This window comes from Hyperoodon ampullatus (genome assembly GCF_949752795.1).
Source record: "Hyperoodon ampullatus genome assembly, chromosome: 6".
NCBI classification, from domain to species: Eukaryota; Metazoa; Chordata; class Mammalia; order Artiodactyla; family Ziphiidae; genus Hyperoodon; species Hyperoodon ampullatus.
In genome coordinates this window covers 79,752,896-79,771,361 of record NC_136919.1, presented here as the reverse complement: position 1 = coordinate 79,771,361, position 18,466 = coordinate 79,752,896, and the positions used below count along the sequence as shown (strand labels likewise).

General features: G+C 34.7%; 1 protein-coding gene across 1 annotated transcript in view; it reads right to left on the bottom strand.

Moving 5' to 3' along the window:
• Nucleotides 1–10,114: 10,114 nt before the first annotated feature.
• Nucleotides 10,115–18,466, bottom strand: part of LOC307054752 (uncharacterized protein C9orf85) — a gene marked incomplete at both ends in the record, with an annotated part of 62,243 nt that continues 53,891 nt past the window's right edge. The window contains 2 exons of the mRNA XM_079706651.1: nt 10,115–10,265; nt 10,760–10,873. Coding sequence (XP_079562777.1) covers nt 10,115–10,265; nt 10,760–10,873 — 265 coding nt within the window. The remainder of the gene's footprint in view (nt 10,266–10,759; nt 10,874–18,466) is intronic.

Genomic DNA, 18,466 nt, shown 5'->3' with positions numbered 1-18,466 from the left:
TAGCAAAAAAGAAAAAGAGAATGATGAACTACTGATACATGTTACATGAATCTATCTCAAAAATGTTATGTTCGATGAAAAAACCCAGACTTACCGACTACATATTTTGTGATTTCATTTATCTGAAAGGTTCATAAAAAGTAATTTTATAGACACAGAAAGGAGATTAGTTGCCTGGGGCTGGGAATAGGAATGGGGAGTGACTAAACACTGGGCATGACGGATCCTTCTGAGAAGATGGGAATGGACTAAAACTAGATTGTGGTGATAATTGTACAACATTGTAAACTTACCAAATCATAAAATTAAACACTTAAGTAAATTTTATGGCATATAAATTATACCTCAATAAAGCATTTAAATAGTATAGAGATGGAGTTATCACTATGTTGTATGAAAAGCTTTTATAGAATTTTACAGAATTTATAGCACAGTGAAGACTGATACTTTTAGCAGTGATTCTCAACCATTTCCAGGACTAGAATCCTTTTTTAACAGCAAAAATAGTGACAGCCCTGCATATTTATATATATGAATTGAACATTTGGTATAAATTGAGGAAACATAATTTCAAGAATACTGTGAACTCAGTAATAATTTTAATTGAATTTGCATTTAACTAATCACATCTACACATAAAAATAGTAGATACATATGTAAGACGTATTATTTATTCAGTCTACTGTCAATGCTGAGAGCACATGTGGATTCATAGGCTCCTTGAATACTGGTGGGGTCAGTAGCCCCTGAGTTGAAACTTATTCGAAATTTTTTCATCTCCTAATGCAGCACTGAACGCCCCCCCCCACAAAAAAACCCCAGCAAATTTACTACTTTAAGTTCAGTTCCATGGTGTTTTAGTCATCTCTGTAGTCAGTTTACAGCTGGGAAGAACATGACTGACTTTTGGACTATAGGTATGTCCTACATGGGGGCAAAATGTACTTAAGTGGATCATGGAAAAAGAGAAGTCGTATGACTGGAAAAATACAGAAAGCTTGTCTGGTTGGATGCTTGTTCAAACATACAATGGAACTGTTTTGTGGATTCCTGTTTTGTCTCCAATCCATCCTCAGGGCCCATTTCAGTTGTAACTGGTCGTGTCACCACAGTTCTCCAGCACAAACCTCGTATTAGGTGATCGTGACCATGCAGAGACAGCATACTCCCACATGTCTTCCTTCCTCTGGGATTTTCATTTTCTGTAGGATATCCTCTCAACTTTACAGACAGTGGCATAGCGTCATTAAATATTTCCAGAACTACCAGTTGAGGGCTTCCCACATATAAATCAATCACTTAACAGGATCTGAAATGTACTATTTTCATTGCCAAGAAATGGATTCCAAAATTGTTTCCAAATTATTTATAAGAAACACTTGTTTGTTTCAGTAAGTCTTGTTTTTGTCACTGTCCACTAGCAGCCGCTCTCGCTGCACCTGCCTTGTTCAGCTGGTAGTCACAAATGTTGCAAAGGCAAGAAACATCGGAGAAACTTATTTTTTAAAACAGTGTGTAACTATTCAGTTGTACTTCCAAACAGTATGTCCAGTATGCTCTTGGATGAAGTATAATAAATACACTATTCTCCTTGTGTTTCCAGATGTTCTGGACACTCTGTAGTGTATCGATTACGTATTTTTCTAGAATAACAATTGGACCTATTGCTTTAAATTTAGAGCACTTCATCAGGAAACCTACTGAGTATACTATTTGAAAGTGTAAATAACATAATTTAAGTCAGTTTATGTTTCCGAACTTCGTGGACATGCTGTAATATCCTCTTCTAAGGGACGTCAGTTTTGTCCCGTAGATCATCTTTCCTAACCTCAGCTGGTCCTGGCAATTTCCCCAGGGCCAATTCATTTCCTTTATCAGCCATTTAGGTCATTGTTCTCCATGTTACTGTGATTTTTCTTCATAACACTAAGAGAAAAAAATAACTTTTACAGATTAAAGAAAATATACCCCACAAATAAATTGTGACTAGATTAAATAAGTGAAAATAAAAAGTAGAATAAATAATTACGAACAACTACACAAATAATGTTGTTTGTAATTTAAATATGCAAGCTTATAATTTAAATAAAAGTTCAGTGTAACGGAATATGCTTTTCTAATTTATTTTGTATTTTTAATTCATTAGGTAATTTTAAAAATATAAATTTTTTGATCATTTGATTTACTAAAGTTTCTCAGTTCCTGTGTCTGTGTGATATTAATTACGGTTGGCAATATGGTATTACTTAGTTTTAACAAAGAAATGAAGGGAAGTTTATAAAGTTGTTACTGTCAGAAATATTTTTTCTAAAGCTCACTATTGTACTCACAAATTTGTGGATGTTGTATGTATGTATGTATGTATGTATGTATGTATGTATGTATTTACTTATTTATTTATTTATTTATTTATTTATTTATGGCTGCGTTGGGCCTTTGTAGCTGCGCGCGGGCTTTGTCTAGTTGCAGCGAGCAGGGGCTACGTTTCGTTGCAGTGCACGGGCTTCTCATTGCGGTGGCTTCTCTAGTTGCGGAGCTCAGGCTCCAGGCACGCAGGCTCAGTAGTTGTGGTTCGCGGGGCTTAGGTGCTCCAAGGCATGTGGGATCTTCCTGGACCAGGGCTCGAACCTGTGTCCCGTGCACTGGCAGGTGGCCTCTTAACCACTGTGCCACCAGAGAAGTCCCTGGATGTTGTTATTGAAGGGCCTATCCCTCACAAATACCAAAAATAGCCGATAGCAAGCCTGACATGTCTTATTACAAATGGAAGGGTTTGCCTCTTACTTGCAGTGTATACGAATTCTGTATCAAGGTTTCTTTTCTCTCCCCCACCCAAGAATTTTCAGTTTACCTATGTCTCACCCACACAAAGCATCTTGGGATAATTTGAAAGAAAATGTCTAAGCCAAAATTTATAAAGTAATATTTATAAGCTCTATGAATAGAGCACCTATGGGCCAGGAGCTTTATAGATAGTGTATTTAAACTAATAGCAATCTTTTTTTTTTTTTTTTGCGGTACGCGGGCCTCTCACTGTTGTGGCCTCTCCCGTTGCGGAGCACAGGCTCTGGACGCGCAGGCTCAGCGGCCATGGCTCACGGGCCCAGCCGCTCCGCGGCATGTGGGATCTTCCCGGACCGGGGCACGAACTCGTGTCCCCTGCATCAGCAGGCAGACTCTCAACCACTGCGCCACCAGGGAAGCCCAATAGCAATCTTATACTGTAGAAATCAGTCTTCATTTTACAACTAGGTAAAGTGCACAGAAGGTAACTTCACAAGGAAATTGGCCCAGGGTCACAAAGCTAGTGAAGGAGCAGGGTTAGGGTTCAAACAGATCTTTCTGCCTCCAAGTCTCTCTGCCTGCTACTCTTCCTGACGCCAAAATCCACATTGCTTTATTTTAAGGAATGGATTTGCTAATGGTATCTATTAATTTTTTAAAATTAAGTACTCTAATTACTTTTGAATTCAGGTAAAATTTAGATACAATAAAGTGAACAAATCCTGTTAAATTTTATATTTTTAGATACTTCTGTAACTATCCTTAGATCAGGATAAGGGCAATTCCAGCACCCCAGAAGTTTCCATTGTGTCCCTTCCTAGTCAATACCACACTCTCAAAGGTAACCACTATTCTGGTGTCTATCATCATTAGTTTTGACTATTTTTGTTCTGTTTGGTTTTGTTTGTTTGTTATTTTGGGGTTTTTTTTGGCCACGCTGGACGGCTTGTGTGATCTTAATTCGCCAACCAGGGATTGAATCCGCACACTGGCAGTGAAAGCTCTGAGTCCTAACCGCTGGACCGCCAGGGAATTCCCAGTTTTGATTATTTCTGAATTTCATACAAATGGAATCATAAAATGTATAATCTCGTGTTTGGATTCTTTTGTTCATCATTATCTGTGAGGTCCATCCATGGACAATGTATAATTTTAAAATGTTAATTACAAATTAATGTTTATGTTCAATTCAAAGACATTTGATTTGCCTTAGAAAATAGAAAAGTTATTTTTAAATATTATTTAAATAATATACATTTAAATATTGAATATTTTTATTTAATTTATATACTACAAATTAATATTTCTGGAGGTTACAGAAACTTCTAAACCAAATTTTGATGGAATATTGTATCACTTAGTCAACTTTTGAACACTTAGGTACTGTTTGTAATTTTATATCCAATATATTTTTTAAAACCCTCCATATTAGCATCAAGTACCAACTATACATTTTATAATGCAAACTATTTGATTTGAAAGGAAACATTTTTAAGATTATAAAATTTTTTTTACTTTTAAGATTATATAGAAGTAACTGATGTAACCTTATGTGTAGTTTTATGTAATGGTATCTTTTGAAAGCCTGGTACTTTAATTCCTTAAAAATTAGTCTTATTTAAGAGATTTGGGGATGCATAATTTTTTCCATAGTTGTTGATGAAATTGTGCAGCTCATTAGCATAGAGCTAAGTAATCCCAGCGTACTCCCGACTCTGTAAGTTTGCCAGTAAAAATTGTGCAAAACAATCTTGCAACATTTAACATTACTGACAAATTTGAACATAATGAGTGACAAAAATTCTATGCCACAAGTTCTATGGAGGATATCTATAATCTTTTTATTTTTTTAAAAATGTAGCTTTTAAACAGGGCAATCATTCAGTACAGGACTAATGTTACGAGAGAGGGAAAAGACCTAGAAAGAGGGACATAAGGAAAGGATAGAGGTGTGTTCAGGTTAATGTTGTTACATATTTCACTTAAGAAAAAAAGCATTTAGGAACATGGAATATTTGTAATTTTGCACAAATGTGGTTGAAATAATATAGGCTTTGGAGCCACAAAGACTTGGTTTGAACCTCAGGTTTATTACTTATTATCTTTTTGACTTTGGCAAGTTACTTAACCTCAAGCCTTAGGTAAGTCACCTGAAAAATGGAGAACACTAAGAACATTGCTGTTTATCTTTTATGATGAAAAAATATATATAAGCACCAAGTACATATAACAACTTTTTACCCTCCTAATAATTATTACCATATTAGGAGATAATCACTACAACTTACCTTCCCAATACAGCTACTAGATATATCCAGAATTGCTTGCAAACACCTATATTCCTTCCATTATGCAGTAGGTCTCACAATAACATGACATCACTAATTAGGAAGACCACAGGTATTATGATTCATATATGGAAATCAACAATCATGGAGGAGAGTACAAAAAAAGTGACTTGAACTCAGGTATATCAGCAGTGGCTAAAAACTTAAGCTCTCTCCAGTGATGCCTGGGACAGTTCTTCAGAAAAAAAGAGAGAAAAGCTCTAAATTCTCTCAAATAACGGAATATGAAAGTGTGGCAGTGGAAATGACTGTCAACAGAGCCCTGGAATAGTAGTATGAAAAATAGTGGAGTTATCCAGTCAGCAACTCACATATTTTTCTTAAGCATACTAACCCTAATAGGCAGAATAGGGTTTGGGATCAGATGATTGTGTAGGTTCAAAATCTGGACCTAACTCTGTGGCTGTATGTCAATTTACTTAATCTCAGTTTCTCATCTGTAAATGTGGATAACGATAGTTATCACTACGCAGGGCCATGATATACATTCAAGGAGTTTATCACTTAGTTTAAACTAAGCCCTAAGAAAGGGCTTAGTTTAGAGCACTGTCAGAATACAGTAAGCACTCAATATGTGTGCCTGTTGCCTTTCAGGACACCCTTTCTTGGTTCTCCTTCTACTTCTCTGGTCACTCCTTAGTCTCCTAAACTGCACACATGCAGGGCACAACTCCAGGAGTCCTAGCAGAGAACAGCTGCTGTGAGGCTGAGAGGTAGGCAGAGACTTCAGAGGTCACCCAGTGTTGCAGTTTGGGCTCACCCAAGAGGGGAGGTTCCTTGGTGAACACCAGTGGCATTGAGACCTCAGAAAATACATGCTTAGGAATAAAAACAATACTCAAGGAGTAAGAGCCAGGAATAAGTGTGAAACTGAAATAGACCACCCCAAGCCTAAACCCAAGTTTTGACAGGGTCAAGGTGATCTGCGGTAATTTATTTTTCAGAGGAAGTCTCTATAATGTATCATTCACAATTTCTAGCATACAATAAAAGTTATTAGATATGCAAAGCTGGGGGTAGTGACCAACAATCAAGAGATAAAATAATTAGTAAAAGCAAACAAAAGTGAACAAGAACTTCAAAATAACTGTAATTAATACATTAAAAAAGAGAAAAAATGTACAAGATAGGTAGCACAGAATATTTCAACAGAGATAAATCTATTTTTTAAAAAAAGAATCAAATGAACATTTTAGAACTGCAAAATTCAGTTACTGAAATTAAGAATGTATTAGATGGGTTTAAAAGCATACTAGTAGGAATTGCCTGGCTGGCGGTCCAGTGGTTGAGACTCCGTGCTTCCACAGCAGGGGGCATGGGTTTGATCACTGGTTGGGGAACTGGGATCCCTCGAGCCTCATGGCTAAAATAAACAAATAAATATAAATACATAAATAAATACATGCCCTTTTCACAGGGAATTATACTCAATATCCTGTAGTAAACTATAATGGAAAAGAATATGAAAAAGAATATATATATGTATAACTGAGTCACTTTGCTGTATAGCATAAATTAACAGTGTAAATCAACTACACTTCAATAAAATTTAAAAAATAAAAGCATACTGAACACATTACTCCTGTTTATATAGAAGACAGAATTATGAATGCAAAGAAAGGCCAATAGAAAACATACAAACAAACAAACACAAAAAGGAAAAAACAAATAGAAAAAAGAAAGCAGAGCATGAGAAAGACGTGTGACACACTCCTATGTATATAGAATGGGAGTGCTAGAAGGAGAGGAAAGAATAGGAAAAAGCATATTTGAAGAAATAATGGCTAACGACTTTCCAAGTCTGTTCAAGGACATTGACCAACAGATATGAGAGACTCAGAAAACTTTAAGTAGCATAAATAAGAAATTCACACCTTAGAAATCAGTCAAATGGCTGAAAACCAAAGATAAACAAAAAACATCTTAAAAGCAGGTTTCACATCATCTGGCCTTCCATTACCTTCCTGATCTTATCTCTTTCAACTCTCCAACTTAATCACTCCCTTCCTTGCTGTCCCTTGAACACACCTGGCACAATCTTGCTTTAGAGGCCTTGTAGTGGCTGCTTCCTCTGCCTGGAACATTCTTCCCCAACATGTCTCTCCAAGCACCTTATTTAAAAAGACCACTTCCCATCCCCTTGTGCACCCTCATTCCCACCCCATCCATACCCTTAGACTCCCAATCACCCTACCATGCCTTATTTTTTTTCCCATAGAACTTTTCACCTTCTAACATTCTGCATTCCATATATAAACACATACATATGTTCTTCTGAAGAACATAGGCAAACAACCAAATTGACATCTTCATTATTAATAATTACTAATTACTTCATTTCCAGTTAATAATTACTAACTCATTACTAATATATATATATATATATATATATATATACACACAAAATCACAGTAGCAATAATAATATCAGTTGTTTAGTGCACTCATAGTTGGCACAGAAAGATTAATTAATTTGTACCAAGTCACACAGCTAGTAACTGGCAGAGCCAGGACTTAGATCCATGCTGAGTTCCAATAAAAATAATTTTTAGATTAGAAAGGATAAGACCTAAAGATATGTAAATGAGCTAAATGTAACAATTAAATTTCAGTCTGTTGAAAAAACAAAACAAAATCTCTCTTAGCACTAAAGAATGAAATGCAGATATTAGTACATGTCACTAGGTGATGCTCTTCATTAAATTTCTCTCCTAGTAAGGTAATCTGAGGAATTATAACTCACTCAGATGGGGAAGAATTTATGCTAGGTCTAATAATAATTAAGTTGGCTCATTACCACAAAAGTTACATAGTTCAGAAAACAAATTTACAAACAAAAAGGTAAGCCACACGAATTTATGGCAGAAAAACTTTCTGTGGACTGTAAACTTAGAGGTTTCTATATCATGAACATGATATCTCTCTCTATTTATTTATTTATTTATTTATTTATATTTTATTTATTTATTTTTTTGCGGTACGCGGGCCTCTCACTGTTGTGGCCTCTCCCGTTGCGGAGCACAGGCTCTGGATGCGCAGGCTCAGCGGCCATGGCTCACGGGCCTAGCCGCTCCGTGGCATGTGGGATCTTCCCAGACCAGGGCATGAACCCGGGTCCCCTGCATCGGCAGGCAGACTCTCAACCACTGTGCCACCAGGGAAGCCCCTCTCCATTTATTTTTATCTTTTTCCATTTGTCTCCATTTAATTTTAATGTCTTGATAAGATTTTATATTTTTGTCAACAGAGTTCTTGAGTGTTTTTAAAATTTACTCCTAGGTAAATAACATATTTTTGACGCCACTGAAATGTTATCTGTATCTCTACTTTTTTATGCTTAAAATATTTTAAAGTAAATTGACTATACACCCTTTAATATTTCAATATGTATCTCTCAAATAACATTATTACACCTTAACAAAATGATTCCTTAATATCATCTATTACCCAAAAACCAATGGTCAATAAACATTAAAGGGGGCTCAAGCTCATTAGTAATTAGAGAAATACAAATTAATAAGACAAAGACATATGTTGCACACATATCTGACAGAAATTTAAAAGTATGATACCAAGTGTTGGAAAGGATGCAGAGCACAAGAACTCTAATACATTGCTATGGGGAAGGGAGATAACAATCCTTCTGGAAAGACAGCATTACATAGTACATAGTAATACTGAAGATGCATATATACCTGATGCCCTCTACCACTGCTAGACACACCTAACAGAAACTGTAGCAAGAAACAAGACAAGTACACCAGGAAACATTTCAATCTTCTTCTATTACATACCTAACAGAAAATGTACCGAGAAATAAGACACTTATACCAAGAAACACTTAGTATTGTTTGTTATAGGAAGATTCTGAAATAACTCAAATGTCCCTCAATATTAGAGAGGAAAAATAAATTGTGGTATGTAAATACAATAGAATAAAACAATAAAATGTAGAATAAAAAATGTAATATTAACAAATTAGAGCTCTTGCAACAACACGGATCAACTTCACAAGTTTCATAATAATGAAATAAGAAGAGATACAAATTAACATGCATAGTATGTCTGTTCATATAAAGTTCGAAACCAATGCCTGCCACTTATTTTCAAATGGTTCAGCAAATAAAAAATATATCCATATATCTATTCAAATATAAAGAAAATGTGGCAAAATGTTAACAATTGTGAATCTAAGTGAAGAGCATACAAAGGTTCATTGTACTACACTGCTACTTTTCTTTAGGTTTGAGATTTTTCAAAACAAAAAGATAGAAAAAATGTTCAAAAATCAGACAAAGCTAACTTATATTGTTTAGGAGAATTTTATTCACGCGGGTGATAAATGTATGATTTTTCTTTATAATTATGTGTTAAACTATACATATAGATTTTATGCATTTTTTCTGTATGTAAATTTCATAAGCAGAAAAAGTTAAAAATAATGTGATAAGATACACGAAAACACTTTCAAAGAAAAACTGCTACATACTTGTTAAACATTATTATTAAAAAACAATAAACTTTTTGCTTTACAACAAGCAAGCGTAAGTAAGAGGGCTTTTGTTATGTGGGACATTAACCTGAGATCAATCTATCAAAAGGACCTCCTGAGGCTAGCAACATAATAATGTCATCTGACTTTTCCGTGAGATAGTTTCTATACAACCATCAATTCTGAATCTTGCTTAATTTGATACTAGATAGTATATTCTTCTAAATAATTCCCATGAACTGCAATACGATACTCCAATACTCATTTTGGCAGATATACTAGCATATGCTACTTAAAAATGTATTATAAGAAAACTCTGGATGAAAGCTTTATCACTATTCAAATATCATATACAATTCACATTGTCCATGTATTTTCTATAGGTTTTTCCAATGTCCTTACTAGGATTCCACAGTATTTTTTTTTTAAACCCTCAAAATCAAAGTTGTTCAGAATTTCATGCTTTCAAACTGTCTTTTAATATAGTTATATCAATCCATCTGATTGTCTTCTTCTGTGTCATCTAAATCAATATCAAAATCTAAATCATCATCACTTTCTTCATTTCTTCTGCAGCTTCTTCTGTGGCTGGAATGTAGATTATTTTCAACATTTTCTGTCTTTTCTGGTTCTATATTAAACCTAAAGATGGAAGAAAAAAACTTTATTTCTCAGGACTTCATTGTTTAACTGTGTAGATTGAAAAGACTTTTACACTACATTTCTTGATTAACAGGAGCCTAATGAAATAAATAAAGAGGAAAAGATCCTTGAAGATTAACTTAACTCAAGAGCCAACCAATTATAATACAGTTGTCAATAAAGTATGATCAAAGAAATTAACACATGATGTCCATTAAAGAAAAGAAGTTATATAATGAGTAATTCTTTTGTAATGTGTAATAAATGTGAACCTCATAAATATTTTAACTTTCTAAAAATGATGTTTCACTTTTATTATAATGATAGAAACATTTAACAATTAATTAAGATGTTCTTCCTGTTGGGTAGAACAACGTCTACATTAGTGTGATATTCTGCATCTTAAGATTCTCAGAGCAACTGAATGTTTCCTTAAAAGAAAATTCACATATTAATTAAAAGAGTAAATCCCAAACATAAAAAGAAATACTCACGGAATAACAACATCTTCTCTCTTTCCACATTTGGCACAAACTTCAAGATCACAGGCACATGGTCTACACATTATGTGATAAGAATCCTTCACTGTCTTTTGTAAACATTTAACACTAAATGTAGAAAAGAAAAGAAAATCTTAATTTTTTACTCATTATCTAAGGTTTATTTAATGAAATAAGGGGGTGTGTGGCTAAGTGTATAGCTGATAAGCCTCAATCTCAGATATTACTCTCCTATGTTACTTCAGATTAATTACATAGCATTTCTAGAGAACAGTGTACAGCTCAGAATAATAGTAGACATTTATCTACTTCCTTAAAGCTTTTAAAAAATGTCATCTGCAAATATTAACAGTTTTACTTCTTCCTTTTCAATTTGGATTCCTTTTATTTCTTTTCCTTATCTGATTGCTCTGGCTAGGACTTCCAACACTATGTTGAATAAAAGTGGCAACAGTGGGCATCCTTGTATTGTTCCTGGTCTTAGAGGGAAAGCTTTCAGTTTTCACCACTGAGTATCATGTTAGCTGTGGATTTATCATATACGGCCTTGATTATGTTGAGACACTTTCTCTCTATACCCACTTTGTTGAGAGTTTTTATCATATCATTGTGTGAAATGCTTTTTCTGCATCTATTGAGATGGTCATATGATTTTTATCCTTCATTTTATTAATGTGCCGTATCATATTGATTGATTTGAGGAAATTGAACCATTCTTGCATGCCTGAATAAACCCCACCTGAACATGGTGAATGGTCCTTTTGATGTATTGTTGAATTCAGTTTACTAATATTTTGTTGAGGATTTTTGCATCTATGTTCATCAGGGATAATGGCCTGTAATTTTCTTTTCTTGTGGTATCCCTGTCTGGTTTGGTAGCAGAGTAATGCTGGCCTCATAAAATGAGTTTGGAAGCATTCCCTCCTCTTGAAGAGTCTGAGAAGGATTAGTATTAGTTTTTTGTTTTTTTTTCTTTTGGAAGAGTTTGAGAAGGACTGGTATTAGTTCTTCTTTGAATGTTTGGTAGAATTTACCAGTGAAGCTGTCTGGTCCTGGACTTTTGTTTGTTGGGAGATTTTTGATTGCTAATTCAATCTCCTTACTAGAAATTGAACTTTCAGATTTTTACTTCTTCATGATTCAGTCTTTGTAGGGTGTATGTTTCTAGGAATTTACCCATTTCTTATAGGTTGGCAAATGTGTTGGCATATAATCGTCCATCATAGTCTCTTAAAATCCTTTGTATTTCTGTGGTATCTGTTGCAATGTCTCCTCTTTCATTTCTGATTTGATTTATTTGAGTTCTTTTTTTTCTTGGTGATTCTAGCTAAAGGTCTGACAATTTTGTTTATCTTTACAAATAACCAGTTCTGAGATTCATTGATCTGGCCTGTTGTCTTTTCAGTTCCTATTTCAATTATTTCCAATCTGATCTTTGTTATTTCCTTCCTTCTACTAACTTTGGAGTTCATCTATTTTTCTAGTTCCTTTAGGAGCAAAGTTAGGTTGTTTAAGATTTTTTTTGTTTCTTGACATAAGTATTTACTGCTAGGAACTTCCCTCTCAGAACTGTTTTGTGGGTTAACATAAAATATATCCTGGAGAATGCTCCATGGACACTTGAGAAGAGTGGGTATTTTGTTGCTTTTGGTTGGAATATTCCATACGTACCCATATAATATTGTTTAAAAGGCCGTACTACCAAAAGCAATCTATAGATTCAATTCAGTCCTTATCAAAATTTCAGTGGCATTTTTCACAGAAATAAAACAAACAATCCTAAATTTGTATGGAACCACAAAAGGCCCCAAATAGCAAAGCAGTCTTGAGAAAGAAGAACAAAGGTAGCGGCATCACACTTCCTGATTTCAAACTATATTACAAAGCCACAGTAATCAAAACAGTGTGGTACTGGCATAAAAATAGACACATAGATTGATGGAACAGAATAGAGAGCCCAGAAATAAACCCATTCATATATGGTCAATTAATTTATAAAAAGGAGCCAAGAATATACAATAAGGAAAGAACAGTCTCTTCTATAAATGGTATTGGAAAAACTGGACAGCCACATGCAAAAGAATGGAACTAGACCACTATCTTATACCATACAAAAAAACTAGACCACTATCTTCTATCATACAAAAAATTAACTCAAAATGGGTTACAGACTTGAATGTAAGACTTAAAACCATAAAACTCCTAGAAGAAAACTGGCAGTAAGCTCTTGACATCAGTCTTGGCAATTTTTTGGAAATCACTTTGGAAATAAAGTCAAAAAATAAAAAACAAGTGGGACTATAACATACTAAAAAGCTTCTTCACAGCAAAGGAAAATGCCAACAAAAGGAAAAGGCAACCTACAGAATGAGAGAAAATATTTGCAAATCATGTATCTGTTAAGGGGTTAATAACTCAAATATACAAAGGACTCATATACCCCAAAGGCAAAAAAAAAAAAAAATCTGATTAAAAAATGGGCAAAGGGGCTTCCCTGGTGGCGCAGTGGTTGAGAGTCCGCCTGCCGATGCAGGGGACACGGGTTCGTGCCCCGGTCTGGGAAGATCCCACATGCCGCAGAGCGGCTAGGCCCGTGAGCCATGGCCACTGAGCCTGTGCTCCGGAGCCTGTGCTCCGCAAGGGGAGAGGCCACAACAGTGAGAGGCCCGCCTACCGCAAAAAAAAAAAAAAAAAAAAAAAAAAAAAGGGCAAAGAATCTGAATAGACATTTTTCCAAAGAAGACATACAGATGGCCAACAGGTACATAAAAAGATGCTCAGGCTTCCCTGGTGGCGCAGTGGTTGAGAGTCCGCCTGCTGCTGCAGGGGACACAGGTTCGTGCCCCAGTCCGGGAAGATCCCACGTGCCGCAGAGCGGCTAGGCCCGTGAGCCATGGCTGCTGAGCCTGCGCATCCGGAGCCTGTGCTCCGCAATGGGAGAGGCCACAACAGTGAGAGACCCGCGTACCACAAAAAAAAAAAAAAAATGCTCAACATCACTAACAATCAGGGAAATTCAAATCTAAACCACAATGAGATATCACTTCACACCTGTCAGAATGGCTATTATCAAAAAGACAAGAAATAACAAGTGCTGGCAAGAATGTGGGAAAAAAGGAAAGTTTATGCACTGTTAGTGGGAATGTAAATCAGTGCAGCCACTATGGGAAACATTATAGAGGTTAATCAAAAAATTAAAAACGGAACTACCATTTGATCCAGCAATTCTACTTCTGGGTATTATTCCAAAGAAAACAAAAACACTAACTTGAAAAGATATATGCATCCCCATGTTCACTGCAGCATTATTAGCAACGGAAAAGAAATGGAAACAACCCAAGTGTCCATTGATGGATGAATAAAGAAAATGTAATATATATGTACACACACACACACACACACACACACACACAATGGAATATTATTCAGTCTTTAAAAAAGAAGGGAATCTTGCCATTTGTGACAACATGGATGGACCCTGAGGGCATTATGCTAAGGGAAATAAGTCAGACAGAAAAAGGCAAATTCCATATAATCTCACTTATATGTAAAATCTTGAATGAATGAATGAATGAATAAATAAATAAATAAAATACCTAGCTCATGGATACAGAGAACAGATTGGTGGTTGTCAAAGGCAAGGGGTAGGGGGTGGGCAAAATGGGTGAAGGGGGTCAAAAGGTACAAACTTTGAGTAATAAAATAAATAAGTCATCAGGATGTAATGTACATCATGGTAACTATGGTTAATAATTCTGTATTGCATATTTGAAAGTTGCTAAGAAAGTAAATCTTTTTTTTTTTTTTTGCTTTATAACAAATTTAATCAGTTATACATATATATATGTTCCCATATCCCCTCCCTTTTGGGTCTCCCTCCCACCCTCCCTATCCCACCCCTCCAGGCGGTCACAAAGCACCGAGCTGATCTCCCTGTGCTATGCGGCTGCTTCCCACTAGCTATCTACCTTACGTTTGGTAGTGTATATATGTCCATGCCGCTCTTTCACTTTGTCACAGCTTACCCTTCCCCCTCCCCATATCCTCAAGTCCATTCTCTAGTAGGTCTGTGTCTTTATTCCTGTCTTACCCCTATGTTCTTCATGACATTTTTTTTCTTAAATTCCATATATATGTGTCAGCATACAGTATTTGTCTTTCTCTTTCTGACTTACTTCACTCTGTATGACAGACTCTAGGTCCATCCACCTCATTACAAATAGCTCAATTTCATTTCTTTTTATGGCTGAGTAATATTCCATTGTATATATGTGCCACATCTTCTTTACCCATTCATCCGATGATGGACACTTAGGTTGTTTCCATCTCTGGGCTATTGTAAATAGGGCTGCTATGAACATTTTGGTACATGTCTCTTTTTGAATTATGGTTTTCTCAGGGTATATGCCCAGTAGTGGGATTGCTGGGTCATATGGTAGTTCTATTTGTAGTTTCTTAAGGAACCTCCATACCGTTCTCCATAGTGGCTGTACCAATTCACATTCCCACCAGCAGTGCAAGAGTGTTCCCTTTTTTCCACACCCTCTCCAGCATTTATTGTTTCTAGATTTTTTGATGATGGCCATTCTGACTGGTGTGAGATGATATCTCATTGTAGTTTTGATTTGCATTTCTCTAATGAGTAAAGATGTTGAGCATCCTTTCATGTGTTTGTTGGCAGTCTGTATATCTTCTGTGGAGAAATGTCTATTTAGGTCTTCTGCCCATTTTTGGATTGGGCTGTTTGTTTTTTTGTTATTGAGCTGCATGAGCTGCTTATAAATTTTGGAGATTAATCCTTTGTCAGTTGCTTCATTTGCAAATATTTTCTCCAGAAAGTAAATCTTAAAAGTTCTCATCACAAGAAAAAAATTTTGTGACTATGTATGGTGACACATGTTAACTAGACTTATTGTGGTGATCATTTTGCAATGTATACAAATATAAAATTATTATGTTGTATACTTGAAACTAACATAATGTTATATGTCAATTATATCTCAATTTTCAAAAAATTAAAAATTTTTGTGCATCAAAGGACATTATCAAGAAAATGAAAACAAAACCCTGCTGAATGGGAGAAAATAATTGGAAATCATATCTGATAAGGAACTGGCATCTAGAATATACTAAAAACTCCTATAACTCAATAATAAAAAGACAAATAACACAATTACAAATAAAAAAAGAATCTGAATCAACATTTTCCCAAAAAAGATATACAAATGGCCAATAAGCACATGAAAAGATTCTCAACATCTTTAGTCATCAGGGAAATGCAAATCAAAACCACAATAAGGAACCATCATATACTGACTAGAATGACTAGTATCAAAAAGAAGGGCAATAACAAGTGTTGGTAAGGATGTGGAGAAACTGGAATCCTCATATTGCTGGTGGGAAGTAAAAAGGTACGGTCACTTTTGAAAACAATTTGGCAGTTCCTCAAAAGGTTATAAATATAGAAGTATCACCTAACCCAGAAACTCTACTTCTAGATACATACCCAACAGAATTGAAAACACAAATGCACACAAAAACTTGTACATCAATGTTCACAGCAGCATTATTTGAAACAGCCAAAAAAGTAGGAATAATCCAAATGTCCATCAATTGATGAATGGGTAAATAAGAATATATATCCATACAATGGAGTATTACTTATTAATAAAAAAGAATTAAGCACTGATAAATGTTACAACGTGCTTGAAAAAAATATGCTAAGTGAAAGAAGGCAGTCATAGAAGACTACATATTATATGATTCTGTTTATATGAAATGTCAAAAATAGGTAAACCTATAGAAAGAGAAAGCAAGGGATGGGGAATGTTTGGGGGAGAAATGGAAATTGACTCCTAATGGGTATGAGGTTTCTTTCTGAGATGATGAAAATGTTCAAAATTTGCTATGTTTGCAAAACTCTGTGATATATAACACAAAAAGCTGCTAAACTGTACACTTCAAATGGATGAACAGTATAGTATGTGAATCTTAATAAAGATATTTTTAAAAAGCCAAATAGAAATATATTAGAAATAAGAAAGACATGGAGTGAAAGATACAAGAAATCCACTTTAAACATAAACAGGCATACCTCATTTTATTGTACTTTACAGATATTGCTTTTTTTTTCTTTTTTAAACAAATTGAAGGTTTGTGGCAACCCTGTGTTGAGCAAGTCTATTGTTGTCATTTTTTCCAACAACATTTGCTCACTTTGTGCCTCTGTGTCACATTTTGGATATTCTTGCAATATTTCAATTTTTTAAATTATATTTGTTGCAGTTATATGTGATGAGTAATCTTTGATGTTACTATCGCAAAAAGATTACGACTTGCTGAAGGCTCAGATGATGGTTCGCATTTTCTAGCAATATTTTTAAAATAAGGTATATACATTGATTTTTTAAAACATAATGCTATTCCATACTTAATAGACTACAATATAGTGTAAGCATAGGTTCTACATGCACTGGGAAACCAAAAAATTCATGTGACTCACTTTACTGCAGTGTTTGCTTTACTGAGGTGCCCTGGAATCAAACCCACAGTATCTCTGAGATATGCCTGTAGAGAGTTAAAAGGAGAAGGGCAGGAAAAAAAACCAAATGCAAACACTAATCAGAAGAAAGCTACATTATTATTAAAATAGACTTCAAAGCAAAGAAAACTGTCAGGTTTAAGAAAGGATATTATATGACAATGAAGGAATCAATTTTCCAAAAGCATGAAATAATCCTAAATATTTATGCACCAAAAAACAGTGTGTTGAAATAAATGATGCAAAAGCATTGAACTAAAAAGAGAAATAGACCAATCCACATTACAACTGGGGACTTCAACACTTCTCTCTCTGTAAGTGAAGCAACAAGCAGACAAAAATCAGTAAAGATATAGAAGACCTGATTGACAGAAACCTATCAATCAAACTGACATTTACAGAACACTCCACCCAACAAGAGCAATATATTCTCTTCAAGCACACATGGAACAGAATCGAATATAAACCATATTCTGAGCTATAAAACCAACCTTAACAAATTAAAAACAAAAGCCTAAAATTTATATAAAGTATGTTCTCTTACCACAGTGAAATTAACCAGAAATCAGTAACAGAAAAACATCTGGAAAATGCCCAAATATACAAAAATTAAACAAAACAATTCTAAATAACCTACAGGTTAAAGAGGAAGTCACAAAGGCCATTAGAATACTTCGATTGAATGATAATGAAAACACAGCACCAAAATTTATGGAATGGAGCTAAAGATGTTCTTGGGAAATTTATATAATTAAATGCTTATATTAAGCAAAAAGAACTATCTAAACATCCATCTTAAGAAAGAAGAAAAAGAAGAGTAAATTAAACTCAAAGTAAACAAAAGGGAGGAAGCAATATCAATGTAAACAGAAATCGATGAAATTGAAAAACAGAAAAAGAGAAAACGAATAAAATCCAAAGCAGGCTCTTTGCAAAGATTAATATAATTCATAAACATATAGCCAGACTGATCAAGATAAAAAAAGAGAGACCACAAATAATCAATTTCAGGAAGGAAAGAGGGAACAATACTAGAGATGCAACAGATATTAAAGAATAATAAGAAAAATACACTAAAAACTCTATGCCTATAAATCCAACCACTTCATTGAAATGGACAAATTTCTGGAAAGACACAGTATAAAAATGTGCTTAAGATG